At 61.2% G+C, this 13,517-nt stretch overlaps 1 protein-coding gene across 1 annotated transcript; it reads right to left on the bottom strand.

Annotated features, from left to right (window-relative positions):
* Positions 1 to 2,891: 2,891 nt before the first annotated feature.
* SIPA1 (signal-induced proliferation-associated 1) lies at positions 2,892 to 13,225 on the bottom strand. The gene is made up of 16 exons (XM_037053213.1): positions 13,120 to 13,225; positions 10,074 to 10,846; positions 9,262 to 9,389; positions 9,000 to 9,176; positions 7,908 to 8,082; positions 7,068 to 7,171; positions 6,656 to 6,813; positions 5,959 to 6,568; positions 5,269 to 5,543; positions 4,387 to 4,605; positions 4,159 to 4,270; positions 3,962 to 4,070; positions 3,770 to 3,871; positions 3,621 to 3,675; positions 3,358 to 3,436; positions 2,892 to 3,264 (listed from the first exon to the last, which is right to left on the bottom strand). The coding sequence occupies exons 2-16, from the start codon at positions 10,750 to 10,752 to the stop codon at positions 3,199 to 3,201; spliced, it is 3,048 nt and encodes a 1,015-aa protein (XP_036909108.1). The 5' UTR covers positions 10,753 to 10,846; positions 13,120 to 13,225; the 3' UTR covers positions 2,892 to 3,198.
* Positions 13,226 to 13,517: the final 292 nt, after the last annotated feature.

The following is a 13,517-nucleotide window of genomic DNA, read 5'->3' as shown; positions in this document are numbered from 1 at the left end:
GGCAGCTCTCAGTCAAGAGGCTCAGTTTTTACTGAACAATCAAAGCAGTTTCACTCTTGCTCTTCCTTTTCTGAACTAATAAATTTGTTGCCAAGCCTACCAGAGGTCCACCTCTTTTCATCACCCTCACTGTTGGTCACATCAGGGTGGGCAGTGGTGTTACAGACTTGGATGAATATTTAGTGTCATCTGGGAGGAGGGTGCCCTTGGAAACCTCCAGTCACTGCCCAGTGGCTGATAGGCCAAGGTGGGTGGGGTTCCTGGGGCAGTGAAAGGCCAGCAGGGCACAGTGGCTGTGGGAGCTTCAGCTCGTAGATAAACGGCAGAAGGTGGTTACTAAGGGGGGAGTGGGGCTGGACAGCACTTGCAAGTGAGCTGGGTAGGATAACGAGGTTGGAAATGTTCAGTGGGGCCAGGCCATGGAAGATCAAGAACGCTGGGCCTAAGACGTTTGGACTTAATCTTTTGGGTTGTCGAGGGAGAGAGTGCATCTGTTGCAGAAGCACCAAGTAAAGGTGTGTGGTTTGATTTCCTGTTCTGGTTAAGACCAAGGACTTAAGGAATCTTCAATCCGCCGCTCCAGGACACCCAAACAAAGCCAAGCCACATCTCAGAGGGCTAGAGCAGAGGTAGTTCCGGCTTAGCCTGACGCGTGCGCAGTAAAGCAGGCTCGGCGCAAGGCCTTGGCCCGCTAGGCTCCGCCTTTTCGAGTGCGCATGCGCACAGGTAATACGCTGCACCGGGGGAACTGGGTGAAGTGCTACGGGAAAACCCCTGCCTTGAGGCGCATGACTTCTGTGTTCCGGGCTTTGCGCTGTGGCGGAAGGGTAAAGGCAGGGTCTAGCTAGTTATCAGTGGGACGTACTTCAACAGCTGGAGAGTCCCACGAGAACATGGTCTGCCCTGAGTGCAGAAGCTGATGGGCAGTGCCTGCAAGGGGGAACAGGAAAATGTCTGTAGCTCGGAACTCTCACCGGCTCGCTCCAGCCTCTTCGTCAGGGGGCGGGGCCCGGGCCGGGGCCTGAAGCACTTGGCTATTAAGATCCGCAGCAGCTGCAACTTCCGCAAGAGGGGCGGAGCCCGATCGTGTTGACCAGGTCAGGACCTGGGCTAACCTGCCAGGAAGCCCCAGAGGAGTCGGGGGTTGACGGAACAGCGGAGCTTGGTGGAGCTGCGGCGCTGTGGGCGCCAAGGCAAGCTCAAGGAGGTGCCTTACTTGGTGAGAAGGCTCCTAAACCGAGGAAGTGGGTGGCGAAGCCGCCCAAAATGTGGCCACCCTGAGGCACAGAGGGTTAGTCCAGCCTGCCTAGTTTCACTCTTTTTGGCATGCCCATTGTCCTGCAGTGCCCTTCCTTGACCCCCGGAAGCCCTCTTATGGTCCTTCCCATACTCCTTGAGTGACCTCATCCTGTTCCTGGCTCACTAGTCCCAAATCCTTATCTCTAGCCTACATCTCTCTTTTGCATGACAGCCCACTGAACATCTCACTCTGTTGTCTCTCAGGCCTCTCACAGGAGCCCTGTTCCAAATGACCAGAGCCACCCCGAGCCTGCGCTCCCCATCTCAGCCAGGGCCCTGTCCTCCTCCGGGGGCTCCAGCCAGAAACTTGGCTGCCAGTACGGATGCTGCATTTTCTCCCCGAGTCCACTCCCTGACCAGGTCCTGACAAGTCTTCCCACTTCTCCCCATCTCCACCCACTAGCGCCTAGTTTAAGCCACCACAGTCTCCCCCTGGGGCTGCTGCTACAGCCTCTTCCCTGGCTTTGCTTTCCGTGCAGCCAAAGGGCTCTGACACCCATGTCTCCCCTCAGTCCTCTCCCTTTGAACACCTGTCATGACCAGTTTTCTGCAGACACACACCCAGACAGGGACTAGAGCCTCCCAGACTGCTCCAGGCGGGCTGCCCAGTACGGTCCACACCAAGTGAAAGCTGAGCGATGTTGGGAACTGCTGCTCCAGGAGCCCTACCTGGTCAGCTTTCACAGCCCTTTCTGGTTCAGCTCCAGCCCCTTTGACCCTGGGTTCTTGCCTGTGCCCTGACTGGTCCTATCAGGGATCCCTTTGATTCAATTTTCAAAACTCAGCCCTCACATTACCTCCTCCATGAAACCTGATCTTCTGATGCTGCTTCTCAAAGCCTAGTTCATCCTGACAAAGCCTACATTAATGGCTGGACCCAGTGGCTGGGCCTCAGCAGGGTGAGTCTCACCCAGCCAGCAGAAGGGGCTGGACTAGGCATGTGGATGCTGGGCAAGTCAGTGCCCTGTTGGGGCCTCAGATCCAGAAAACAAAGGGTTTAGATGAAATCCAAGTTCAGACCAGCTGATGGCACTTGTGGGAATGGGCCCAGCCTGATGAAGAATAAGGGGTCACAGGCTGACTTCCTCCAGCACATGGAAACACATCCCAGGCAACTGAGGCACAGACACTACCCCTCTGGAATTGGGCCCCAGTGACGACAGAGAGGAGAGGTGGGGCTTGCACTGGGGGAGAGGGCCTTACAAGGTGAGATGGCCTTCATAAATGGCTGTGGTCCAGGCTGTCCTTGACTCCTAAATTCCAGCTCTCCTGTCCTGTAGATCCGCCCTCTGCCCCTGACCGCAGCCCCTTGGGTTTGGTTCCGGGGCAGGGGCCTGGCCGGGCCTCGCTTGGACAACTCAGCAGAACAGTGCGGGGCATGGCCACCTGCTTCCCAGCAGACCAAAGAAGTGTTTGTAGGAGGGAAGCCAAGGGAGGCCCAGCATCAGAGAGCCCCTCACTGAGTGCCAGCCCAGCCCCGAGCCAACGTCCCCAGGGCCCACCTTTCTGACCGCTCCTGGGATCTTCTTGGTTGGGGCCTCTGGGGGTAAAACCCTGTCGTGTGGTGAACATCAAATACAAACACACACAAATAGCGGTGGCTTCTTTACTCCCTGAAGTCCCCTTTTCTTCGCAGAATATTTACAAGCAGGAATGGGGTAAGGACAACTTTGCCACCAGATAATGGGCTGGGGAGTGGGGGCAGTGCTCAAATGCGCCTCTGCGCAGGGGGAGTTCCTGAGGGGGCCAAGGCCCAGTGTGACTCCTGGGCCCTGAAGGACCTGGGGAGCTCGGAGCAGGTCCACGGTCAGGTCTAGGGCTGGACCCAAGGGCTCAGGCCAAGTCGGTGGTGGGTGAGCCCAGCTGCTTAGAGGCCAGGAGCAGGCAGGTGGCTGCACTCTATGATCTGGCCTGCAGCCGCAGGCTCCGAACCTCCTCCTCCAGGGCTGCTCTGTCTGCCTTCTCCTGGGTTGGGGGAGGGAGCAGGAGTCAGAATGGCCAGTCCCTTTCCTGGGGCGGCCCTGTGATTCCCCGGCAAACCCCAGCCCACCCTGTCACCTTCTGCAGGTCCTCCTGCAGCTTCCTGAGCATGGACTCCAGGTGAGAGACCTTCTCTGACAGGCTCCCAGGCTCTGGCCTAAGGACATGGGGGTCAGGACTCAGGGGGACGGAGGCAGAGGGCAGCACCACAGCTGGCTCCAAGACCCGCCCCAGTCTTCTCAGCCATATGTGCACATGAAAGCAGAACCCCGGACAGTGCTCAACTCCAGTAGGGGGCACAGGTGGCAGTGAAGGGGCTAGATCAAGGTGGGGGGTCTTACTCAGCATCAGACTTTGGGGTTCCCTCGGCATCTCCACTATCTGGGATGGGCTGTCCTGTGGGCAAAGAGGGGCCATTTGAGCAGGCTGGTCAAGGAAGTAAGAGCCCCACCGTGCTCCCCCCACCCCCGCATGCTCTCGGTGGCCTCACCCCCCCGGGACAGGGACTCCAGGATGGTGTTGCAAGCGGACGCGACCTCCGAGATGGACCGCCACTCGTCTTCCAGGGTCTCGCCGCCCGCTTCTGACAGGACTGGGCACAAGGAGGATGCTCAGCCGGGAATGCCCCGCCAGCCCCCGCCGCCCGCCTCCTAGCCTATATTCCACCTTGCTCCAGACTCACTTTTGCTGATGGAGTTTCGAAGAGACAAGGTTCGTGGCAAGAAGGAGGCCCTCAGCTCTGGGGCCTGATCACCCCTGTCCTCACCACCACTGGGACTGGCTGACCCGTCCTGAGAAATGGGTATGGATGCAGTGATGCCCACCAGCCCCACTGGGTCCACCCTGCCTGCAGGGCTCCAGAGCCTTGTTTCTGCTCACCTGGGCGAGCGGTGTCTCCCCGCCAGCACTAGGTGCTGGCGGCTTGGATGTAGTGGCCAGGAGGAGGTCCGGGGTGGTGTTGGGCAGCACTGGGGCCTCATCTGACAGGGAGCTGCAGAGAGCAGGGATGGCTCAGCACTAGAAGCTGCGCCCTACAGCCCTTGCTCGCAGAGGCCCATCCGCCCAGCCTCCCAGGGAGGGATGAGAGGCATGGCCCGGAGGGGGCACCTGCAGGGTGATGGTGAGTTCTGGCTGCGCAGGAACTCCGTCCTCTCTTCGGCCAGGTCCCCGGGCCCTGGCGGACTGCTGCTGTCATTCAGGCACACATGCAGCAGCTGCTTGGTGATGGGCATGAGGGCCACTCCAGGGGCCTCATCCTGCACTGGCTCTGGGGCCCCCCGCCGGCTGGGCTCCCGCAGAGACAGCCGGTACAGCTCCGAAAAGCTCCTGCGGGAAAGAAGATGCAGCTTCAGGAGGGAGGGCCCTGGCCAGCATCCCGCAGCACAAGCCCCACTCCTGGCCGTCTATGAGGCTCACTCCCAGCAGGGCTCTTCAAATTCCCTGACAATGGAAACTGTGTGCCTGGCTGCTGGCCACTGTCCCAGACCTGGGTTCGGATCCCGGTGCTGCCCCCGGGTATCCTGGGCAAGCACGCTGAGCGTCCGTTTCTCCATCTGCGAGGTGGAGATAATCGTGCTGCAGCTCACTTTGAGGATGTAACAACACCTACCATAGAGACCCACAAACTCCTGTGGCACCAAGTGCAGCCCCTGCCTTTAGACAAGCCTGTTTTTGTACTAATACAAGCTAAGGATGGTTTTTACATTTTTAAGTAGTTGAAAGAAATCAAAAGAACACTTCATGACATGTGAAAATCATGCAAAATGCAAATATCAGTGCCTATAAATAAAGTTTTAGTAGAACTAACAGCTTCATTCTCCCCGTGAGGAAAGTGCAGTTTAGAGGGATTGAGAGCCTGCATCCTCTCAAAACGGAAAGGCCTTCATCTGAGTGGGATCCTTGAGAATGTTAATGGCGACACAGGAGGCACTACGTGGTGGCCAGCTGCCTGGTCCTCCCACCTTTCCGCATCCATGCCGGTGCCCTGACCTGCGAGGCCGGCCGCTCTCGTCTGGGGGCAGGACGGTGACGCAGACCTTGGGCGCTGTGCGCAGCAGGTGAGCCGCGTCCTCAGGGCCAAGTTTGGGCAGTGTCTGGCCGCACACACGCAGCAGGCGCGCCCCGGGCCGCAGCCCCGTGGTCTCCGCGAAAGTGAAGCGCTCCACGTGTGTGATAAAGCCCTCGGCGTCCACTTCGAAGCCCAGGCGGCCTTGGCCATCACGGGGCAGCGCCAGCTCCCGGGTCTCGCAGCCACGGCTCACCAACTGGGGCAGGGCATGTCGTAAGTGGTGTTAAACCCTGACCCGGGAGGGGGGCGCCCCAGCACCAACCCCAGACACCTCCGCCCAGGCCACACAGACTTCCCCCCACCCGCTCTGCTCCTCTGGAGAGCACTGGCAAGCCGCGGGGCAGATGATATAGCCCAGTAGTTCGGTCACCTGCCCGAGGACCCTCCAGTTTCAGCTTTGCCAAGCTTTTGCCAAGCTTTGCAAAGGGAGTCAGACGGGCTGAGTCTGACCCCGCCTTGACTGTCCCTTTCTCAGGAAAGGCAGCGGGAGCAAAGAATTCCAAAGCAGCAAGAATTCCAAAGCAAGCTCAGCTCCCTACACGAACAGGGACCCTCCCCCCCACCCACCCCCCCGCCCCCCAGCAGCCACCGCCCTTACTCCTGGGTCTCACCTGCAGGCGAGCCACGACCTCGCCTACGGCTTGCCCAGGGGGCCCGTCGAACCGCAGGGTGATCGCCTCCCCGCGGCCGTGGTACAGGTCCAGCTGTTGCTCCGAGAAGGTCCAGGCCAGCACATCACGACAGGCGCAGTTAAAGATTACACAGCCGTCGCGCGGCGCCACCAGTACCAGCGCCTCGGCAGAGATGCCCAGCAGGCAGGGAACCTCGGCACCACACGGGCTGATCACTTGGGCCCCAGCCGCGCCGCGCGCCCCGGGCGCAGCACGCACTCCCCACACCAACGCGCCAACCGCCTGCAGTTCGGCGCCTGCGCCACGAGGGGACGCTCGCCGCCTGCCGCCCAGGGAGGGTAGGCCAAAGCGTGAAACGGAGTCCAGCGACGTGGTGGTCACCTCATTGGTGGCCAGGTCCTTCAAGTACTGCTGGCGCGTGCGCGTGGCCATGGCGTGGAACTGGCGTGCGTGGCCCGCTGCCTGCTCGCCATTGAGCGCCTTGGCCAGCAGGAAGGCCCGGAAGTCTGCGTTGGCCGCGAAAGGGCCTCCTCCAGGGGGCAGAATCGGACCAAAGGCCGGGGTGTCCTGGGTGCGACTCACAGCCACCCTGCGGGGAGGGAGATGATAGTCAGGGGCAAAGGGAAGGATCCAGGAAGTCTTGCCAGTGGCAGAACTGAGTCCATGGGGCGCCCACCTGTAGGAAGTGTGCGGAGTGCAGGGCGCTTGCGCCCGCACCACCAGGAACACATGCTGAAAGTGCGAGCGGATGGTGGTGGGGCAGAAGGGCTTGCTGCCTGGTTCCTGGAACACGATGGTCACAATGTTGTTGCCGATGTGGCGCTTCCGCAGGAGCTGGGGGTTAGATGGTGGGGGATGTGAGTGGGACATGTCTGCCTCCAAGTCCCTCCTCATTGGAGCAGGCCAGAGCCTGGGCACCAGTGGCTCCACCACCTGCCCCTGGTTCTTTGAGGAGGGTGACCGGCTGCAAGGGTTGTTGAAGGTCGACAGGGCTCAGATCAAAGTTCAAATATTGCCACCCCCACAGCCCCCTCCGTGGCTCCCCAGAAGCCCTGACCACGCCCACCTCCATCCCAGCCCCCTCCCACCTGCTGCTGGTTATTGGGGGTGTAAGGCAGCATCGTGGACACGTGGAACATGATCTCATGGTCCTGGTACGTGGTGTAGAGCGAGTGTGTGCCTGTGGAATCCGCTGCAGCCGGGAAGTTGGGACATGGAGGAAGAGAAAAGGTAATCTGGGTGGCTTGAACCTACCACCCCTGAGTACCATCTGGAGCCTATGTGTCCCCAAGCAGCAGGTAGACAACCTCTTCACGCCACCAGCCAATGCCCAGGCCATGAGGTCTTCGGCCTTGGCTGCTCCCCTCTCCTTCCTGCCAAAGACTCCAGCCTCCAGTCCAGGGTGGGGTTGAGGGTGTTGAAACAGAATGAACACAGAAAGAAGAAATGGCCTGCTAAGGAGGAGGCAGGGCAGAGGGACTAAAGAGGACAGATATCAGCCCAGGCACCAGTGTGTGTGGGGCTGCCAGAGAGTGGAAGGCAGGCAGGAGGTGCTCAACAAAATCACCTCCCAAGGGCCCGGGGTCCTTCCCACCCCGGAGGCAGAGGCACTGCCTCACCCAGGAGGCTGAGCTAGTGGGGTATGTGTTTGACATGAGGGTGGTGACCCCAAACTCCCTTGGTCCCAGCTCAGGCAGTAGGGCACCAAGGCCTTGGGAACAGTCTCAGCCTCTCCCCCTGCCCATGGCTAGGCCTTTGCAGCCACTGACCCATGCCCCCGGCCTACCCAAAAAACTCTTCACTGTTGTCCCCAACCTTAAGACAATAAGGGACAGAGAAGTGACAAGACAGTTGGTTCTCACCAAGGCATCCTGCCCCTCAGCATGAGTCTGCCCCCATCTCTCAGCCCCCAGCACCCTGGGCCTCACTTTTGATGTCCAGCTGGGCCCGGTAGCTCTCAAAGCCTTTGAGCCGCACCACGTCGCCCAGCAGGGTGAGGAACTGCATGAAGGCCGGTCCTGCCTCCTGGTTGTTGTACATCTCCTCTTCCGAGCCCTGGCCCGCCCGGCAGTACAGGATGCCCACCTTGCGCTGGAAGCTCAGCTGGGGTGGCAGGGAGGGCACAGGGAGAAGGTACAGGCCTCAGTCCCTCCCACCCCCCACCGCTGGGCTATGGGGAATGGGTGGGGCGCTGGCCTGGAGGCTGGGCTGCCTTTATGCCTGGCCCCAAGCACCACCCTCTCTAAGCCCTCTCGGTGTCCTCATTAATCACACAGGTGCGGTCTGTCCTGCTCCTAGTGCTAAGAGGAGGTCACAGGTGTGGGGCTGGGAGGGTGTTGGTTGGTTCTTATGTGGCCACAGAGGAGGCGATTCACGGGCAGGGCCCTGAACACGGTGCACTTGATCCTGACAAATGTTCACACTGTCATCCTCATCTCCAAGCCAGCCTGTCCCCTGCTCCCTCAAGTCCCAGCACCCCGCCCCAGCCTCTGGAGGCCTTGAACCCCACACCATCTCTGCTCATTCTTTGCTCCCAGCTCCTTTCCCTCTGGGGCTCACTGCACGGCTCAAGGCTCCGCGGCCCCGTGCAAACAGGCCCTGTTCCGCCCCAGCTCCGGCCTCCTGTCTTCACACTAACCCTGTCTCTGCCCATAGTCTCCACTTTAATTTCACCTCCCCTAACCCTTGCAGCCCCATCTCCCCCCCGCAGCTCCTGAACCCCAATTCCCTCCCAAACCCCTCGGATCTTAAAGCGCAGGCTCTCATTCAATAGGTCTGGGACCCGGCCACATATCTGTATTTCTAACAGGCTCCCAGATGGTGTGGATGCTGCTGGTCTAGATTTTACTTTGAGAGGAAAAGCTCAAGATGACCTCTGATAGCCTCCCTCCAAAAAGCCAGCTTCCGTGGGGCCACAGTCCTGTCCAGGATCAGGGTCAGGGCCAGGTGTCTGGGAGCTGGGCAGGCTGGGTCAGACCGGGTCTAGCATGCTGTAGGGTTGGGGCACTGTGGCCACTCACCACTTGCTCGTCCAGTGTGAGCAGCGTGCGTGGCACCTTCGGTGAGGCTGAGCCCAGGCGTAGGCAGGTCGGGCTCAGCCTGGGTGCCACATGCTCCAGAAGCTTCCTTGGGGACAGGCCCCGCGGGGGCCCTGGCGGCAGCGCCTCCTCCGAGATGGTGCCACGCAGCGTCCGGAGCTGAGGAGGGAACGTGGGGGCACTCAGAATCCATATAGGTCGTTGAGGATGAAATCCATGGTCTGACCCCATGACCCCGGCCCACCTGTGTGGTCCGCAGGATGATTCGGTAGCTGTGCAGAGTGCCCCCTCCGCTGCCCTCCTTCTCTTCCCGCCGAAGGCTCACGGCCACCGGACCCAGCACCTCATCCAGTCCAAAGAAGTTCTGGTGTTCTGGGGGGACCCCAAGCAGTGGATGACCAGTCCTGCCCACCCACACTGGACTGTGGCCCATCACTAAGTCCCAGCTTAGGCCCCATCTCATACCTAGTGCAGACTGTCCTCAATTAGACTAAGACTAGACTAAGCCCCGCCCACATTCTAACAAGCCAAGGGCCTGTTCTAGATTCCAGGCCCTATGCCCTGGCCCCTCTGTGGGGCCCTGGCCATGTCACACCTTGTCTCAGATCCAGGGGGCCAATGCCGGGCTGCTCCCAGGACTAGAACCTGCCCTGAGACCCTGCCCGTCATGCCTATGTCCTCCTGGGACCCTCCCTTCTGGGCACTTATGAGAACACGGTTCCGGGCTGCAGGGGAGTCTCTCGCCAGCCCAAAGGAGTCTGAGGACGAACCAGATGCAGGCAGAGGGGCATGCCTGGGACATGTATGTGGAGGCTGGGGTTGGCTTTAGGGTGGTGGTTAAATCAGGGCCCAGCAGAGCAGCCTTGGCCCATGGACTTGGCTGCTAACCCTTCATATGGCCATGGACTTGACTGGGAAAGGACAGCTCATGAGTCCTACTGGGTGCTAACCCTTCATATGGCCATGGACTTGACTGGGAAAGGACAGCTCATGAGTCCTACTGGGTGCACTGAAGGCGACAGGGATCTCTACCCCTCCCGAAGGCATTGCCCTCACCTTTGTTGTAGAAGTACTTGCGGTAGTAGCTGGCACCCAGGTCTGCATGCTCCAGGCTATAGGCTGAGGTTCGGTTCTGTGGCTCCTCCAAGACTGACACAGCTGCGTTGGGCAGTGCAGGGGGCAGAGGCGGGGATGCTGGTCCACCCAGGCCCAGTTCTCCTTCGCCCCCAAGCTCACTCACAAAGCCAGGTGCCTCAAGCAGCAGGTCTGAGCTGGCCGTCCAGCTCTCAGATGAGGCCAGGGACCCGGAGCCAGCTTCCGTGTGGCCCCCTGCACCCCGAGGCCTTGGAGCCCAGTCGAAGAGCAGGCTCTGCACATCATAGTGCGCAAACCAGCGGGGCTCAGGCACTGGTGGGAAGGTGGGCTCCGGCTCCACTGCGGGCAGTCCCAGCAGTGCCAGGGGGTCAGTGAAGAGGCGAGTGGGGACTGCAGCGGGGCGGCTGGCCTCCTCATGGCTGTGGGCACGGGCTCTAGGGCTGGCTGGTGTAGGGGGCCGGGCCTCGCCTGCATCACTGCCGCTTCGCAGGAGTGGGCCCCGGGCTGGGATTGGCCTGGGCTCGAAGGTGTGCGGCGTCAGTTGGGGCCGAGCTGGCTGGCGCAGCTTTCGGGCAAAAAGGTCATCGGTGGGTGCAGGGGCCATGCCCCGCCGAGGGCTCCCAATGCCGCCTGCCCACATGGGCGTGCAGTGGGCTTGGCTTTCCGGGGGCCCGGCCGCATTGGCGGGGCTGGTGGTGGCTGCCTGGTTCCCAGCCGCCAGGCTGGTTCCTGCCCTGGGGGAGGAGGGGGCTGCTCAGAGGGGGCGGGGGAGAAAACAGGAACCCGGGTTTCCAGCTCGGTCCTCCACCACCACTCGGGTTGGCTTCCGGTCCCCTCTGAGACCATCAAAGCCGCTTCCGCTTTCCTGGCCACTTCCTTGTCTGCCTTGGGCTAAGGTTTCCAGCCCCCCTCCTTCAACTTAGTGCTGAGCAGGAAAAGGGGCTAGGCTGTGGGGGCCTTGGGCCTGCGGATCTGGAGCCGGGGCAGCCCTTGGGCTGCTAGTGCCCCCCAGTTCCCACTCACATACCTTCAATTTGGCCTGGGCCCAGACTGAGGGGCCCCACCAAGGCCTGGCCCAGCTGGACAGATGATTTGTCTTGGCTGGGACGGGAAACCCATGGGGCCACTGGTGTCTGGGTCCTGCCCACTTGACAAAGGGAGGACGTCCTGTCCCCAGAGACCTTCCTCTCTGCCCCTCCCACTTCCTCTGGGGTCCCTGAGGAGGTGAGCACCCAGAGACCAGGTCTCAATGCCCTGTCCCTCAGAGCCTCAAAACCTCAAGGACACAGGGGTTCCCAGGGCACACTGGCAGGACAGTAGAAATGACAAGAGGACTTCTTTTGGCACAGGAAGTGGCCCCAACTCTGGGCTCAGCCCCCTGCCCAGCCCCACATCCTGAGGAACGTGGTGGGGTCACACCACCTCAGTCATGGGCCTTAAGTCGCCCTGGCCTCTTAGGGCAGGTCCTGGCTCACCCTCTTGCAAGCCACTGTGGCCCTGCCTGGAGGCAGGGGAGTGAGTCACAATGACTAGGCCCCTTGGCTGGGGCTGGGAACCGAGGGGACCTCTGCCTAGCTTCCCTGATGCTGACAGGGAGGTCTGAGTCCCACAACAGTCAAATTGAGGTGCAGATAAAGGGATGCTTTTGCCAGAGCTGGGATCTGAACCCAGGCCTCCATGTCCGGGGCCTGAATGGTGCTGCGCCTGCCCACTCCCATCCTTGTGTGTGCAGATGTGGGGCGGGGGTGGGGGTGCACTCACAGGACATGAGAGTGCTGAGACACACAAGGCTCTGCAGACCTGCAAGGTGCGGAAATGTGCTGAGGTCAGGGGCAGGTGCACAGGGTGGTGTGAGAATGTGACAGGGAGCCACCCCTAAGTGAACCCAGGATGGAACTGGCCACTAGGGGTGCAGGCACATGCTAGTGGGTCTTTGTACATCATCCAGCAGCATGGTGTGGGGCTGGGCTGTGGGGGGCAGGGGGGGGGGCGCAGCAGGCACTCCACGCACTCCTCAGCAGCTAAAGTTCCGGAACCAAGCAAGGGTAGGACTCCAAAGCTCGGAGTGCCTCCTGCCTCGTTTCTCCCAGGACAAGCTCTGGTGCTGACCCTGACTGAGCCTCTGTTCTCTTATCTCTACAATGGGGCTAACCACTCCTGTTCCTTCTCAGCACTGCAGGGAGATTGAATGGAGGATGCAGAGAGTGAAGCTGGTGGAGAGACAGATGTAGCCCCACCTCTATGTGCCAAACTCTTGGCCCTGGGCTGTGGCGAGGGCGGGGACGAGGAGCCCTGAGGGAGGGGTCTGTGAAGGCCCCTGCTCCAGGGGAGCGAGCTCCCAGCACGTAAGTGCACAGCTTTTCTCTGGCCTAGTGCCCGGCTCTGGCCCTGTTTTGGGGGGTGTTCTTGGACTCTGCCCCCCACCCAGCAGCCTCACACAGGGTCCATTGAGGCCGGGACATTCCTCTCTGCCTGTGTCACTGTTGGGGGGGGGGCGGCGCTGGCCCCGCCCCCACAGATCCGGAAAGCCCGACTGCCCCAGGAGGAGGCGTTGGACGCTTCCCAGCACATCTGGAGGTCATGACCCCATTTCTGCTGCTAGGGGGCGCGACAGATGTTTCCTCCCACGCCTGGCCCTTGACTGGGGGCGGTGTGCAAAGGCCGCCCACGGAGAAGGGGAGCCCCCAAACAGGGGGAGCCCTGTATACAGCCAGCAGCAGGGGCAGTCGCCAGTGCCACCGAGTAATCAGGGGCAGCCCCATACACTCGCTCACACACGGTCCGGTTCAGGCAGTCATTCAGAGGACAGGGTGGGGGCTTGGGGCAAGAGACTAGATGTGCCGACTCCGGACTACAGCTGGAGCCAGGAGGGAGGTTGGGAAGGCACAGGCAGCGAACGCTGTGAGGAACCCCCTCCCACACACACGGCAGCCGAGCCCACGCCAGTCCACGTTATCCCCTGTCCAGCCCAATCGCTGTGCCTCTGCTCCCCCTTGCCCGCCGGTACCTCTGGGGCTCCCGCCCGGCGGCCGCCTCCCGCGCTGGAGTCCGGCTGCTGGCTCTCTAGCTACCGCTCCCGGCAGCTCCGCCTGGGGGCGGGGCTATGCCGGGGGCGGGGCCACAGCGGCTGGGGCGAGGCTGGCCTGGGAACTGGCTGCAGCGCCGCTGGCGTTGCTGGAACGGAGTTTGGCCAGAACTAGGCCCACCCTGCAAGTTGTCCGGTTCTCCCAACCTGCGCTAAGATGCGGGAACACGTGGACCTGCCCTTCAGACCAATGGGAGTGCTGGAGCAGGGTACCTGGTGTTGTCCAGCTCCCCGGACGGGCGACATGTGCTCAGGTACCAAGTATTTCTGCCTTGAGCACTTGCTAAGTGCTGACCATGCCCACACACATTTATTCTGGA

The sequence above is a fragment of the Sturnira hondurensis genome, unplaced genomic scaffold, assembly GCF_014824575.4.
Source record: "Sturnira hondurensis isolate 20B ecotype Veracruz unplaced genomic scaffold, ASM1482457v3 Scaffold0007797, whole genome shotgun sequence".
Classification (NCBI taxonomy): Eukaryota; Metazoa; Chordata; class Mammalia; order Chiroptera; family Phyllostomidae; genus Sturnira; species Sturnira hondurensis.
Note: the sequence above shows the minus strand (reverse complement) of the source record. Positions and strands in the feature narration are given on the sequence as shown.

Excerpts from the sequence above, each read along its gene's own strand:
- SIPA1 (XM_037053213.1), bottom strand. The coding sequence starts at position 10,752 with ATGTGGGCAGGCGGCATTGGGAGCCCTCGGCGGGGCATGGCCCCTGCA. Across the intron at positions 6,814-7,067 it reads CCCCCAATAACCAGCAGCAG|CTCCTGCGGAAGCGCCACAT; the intron begins GTGGGAGGGGGC and ends TCTAACCCCCAG. Across the intron at positions 3,676-3,769 it reads GGAGTCCCTGTCCCGGGGGG|GACAGCCCATCCCAGATAGT; the intron begins GTGAGGCCACCG and ends CTTTGCCCACAG.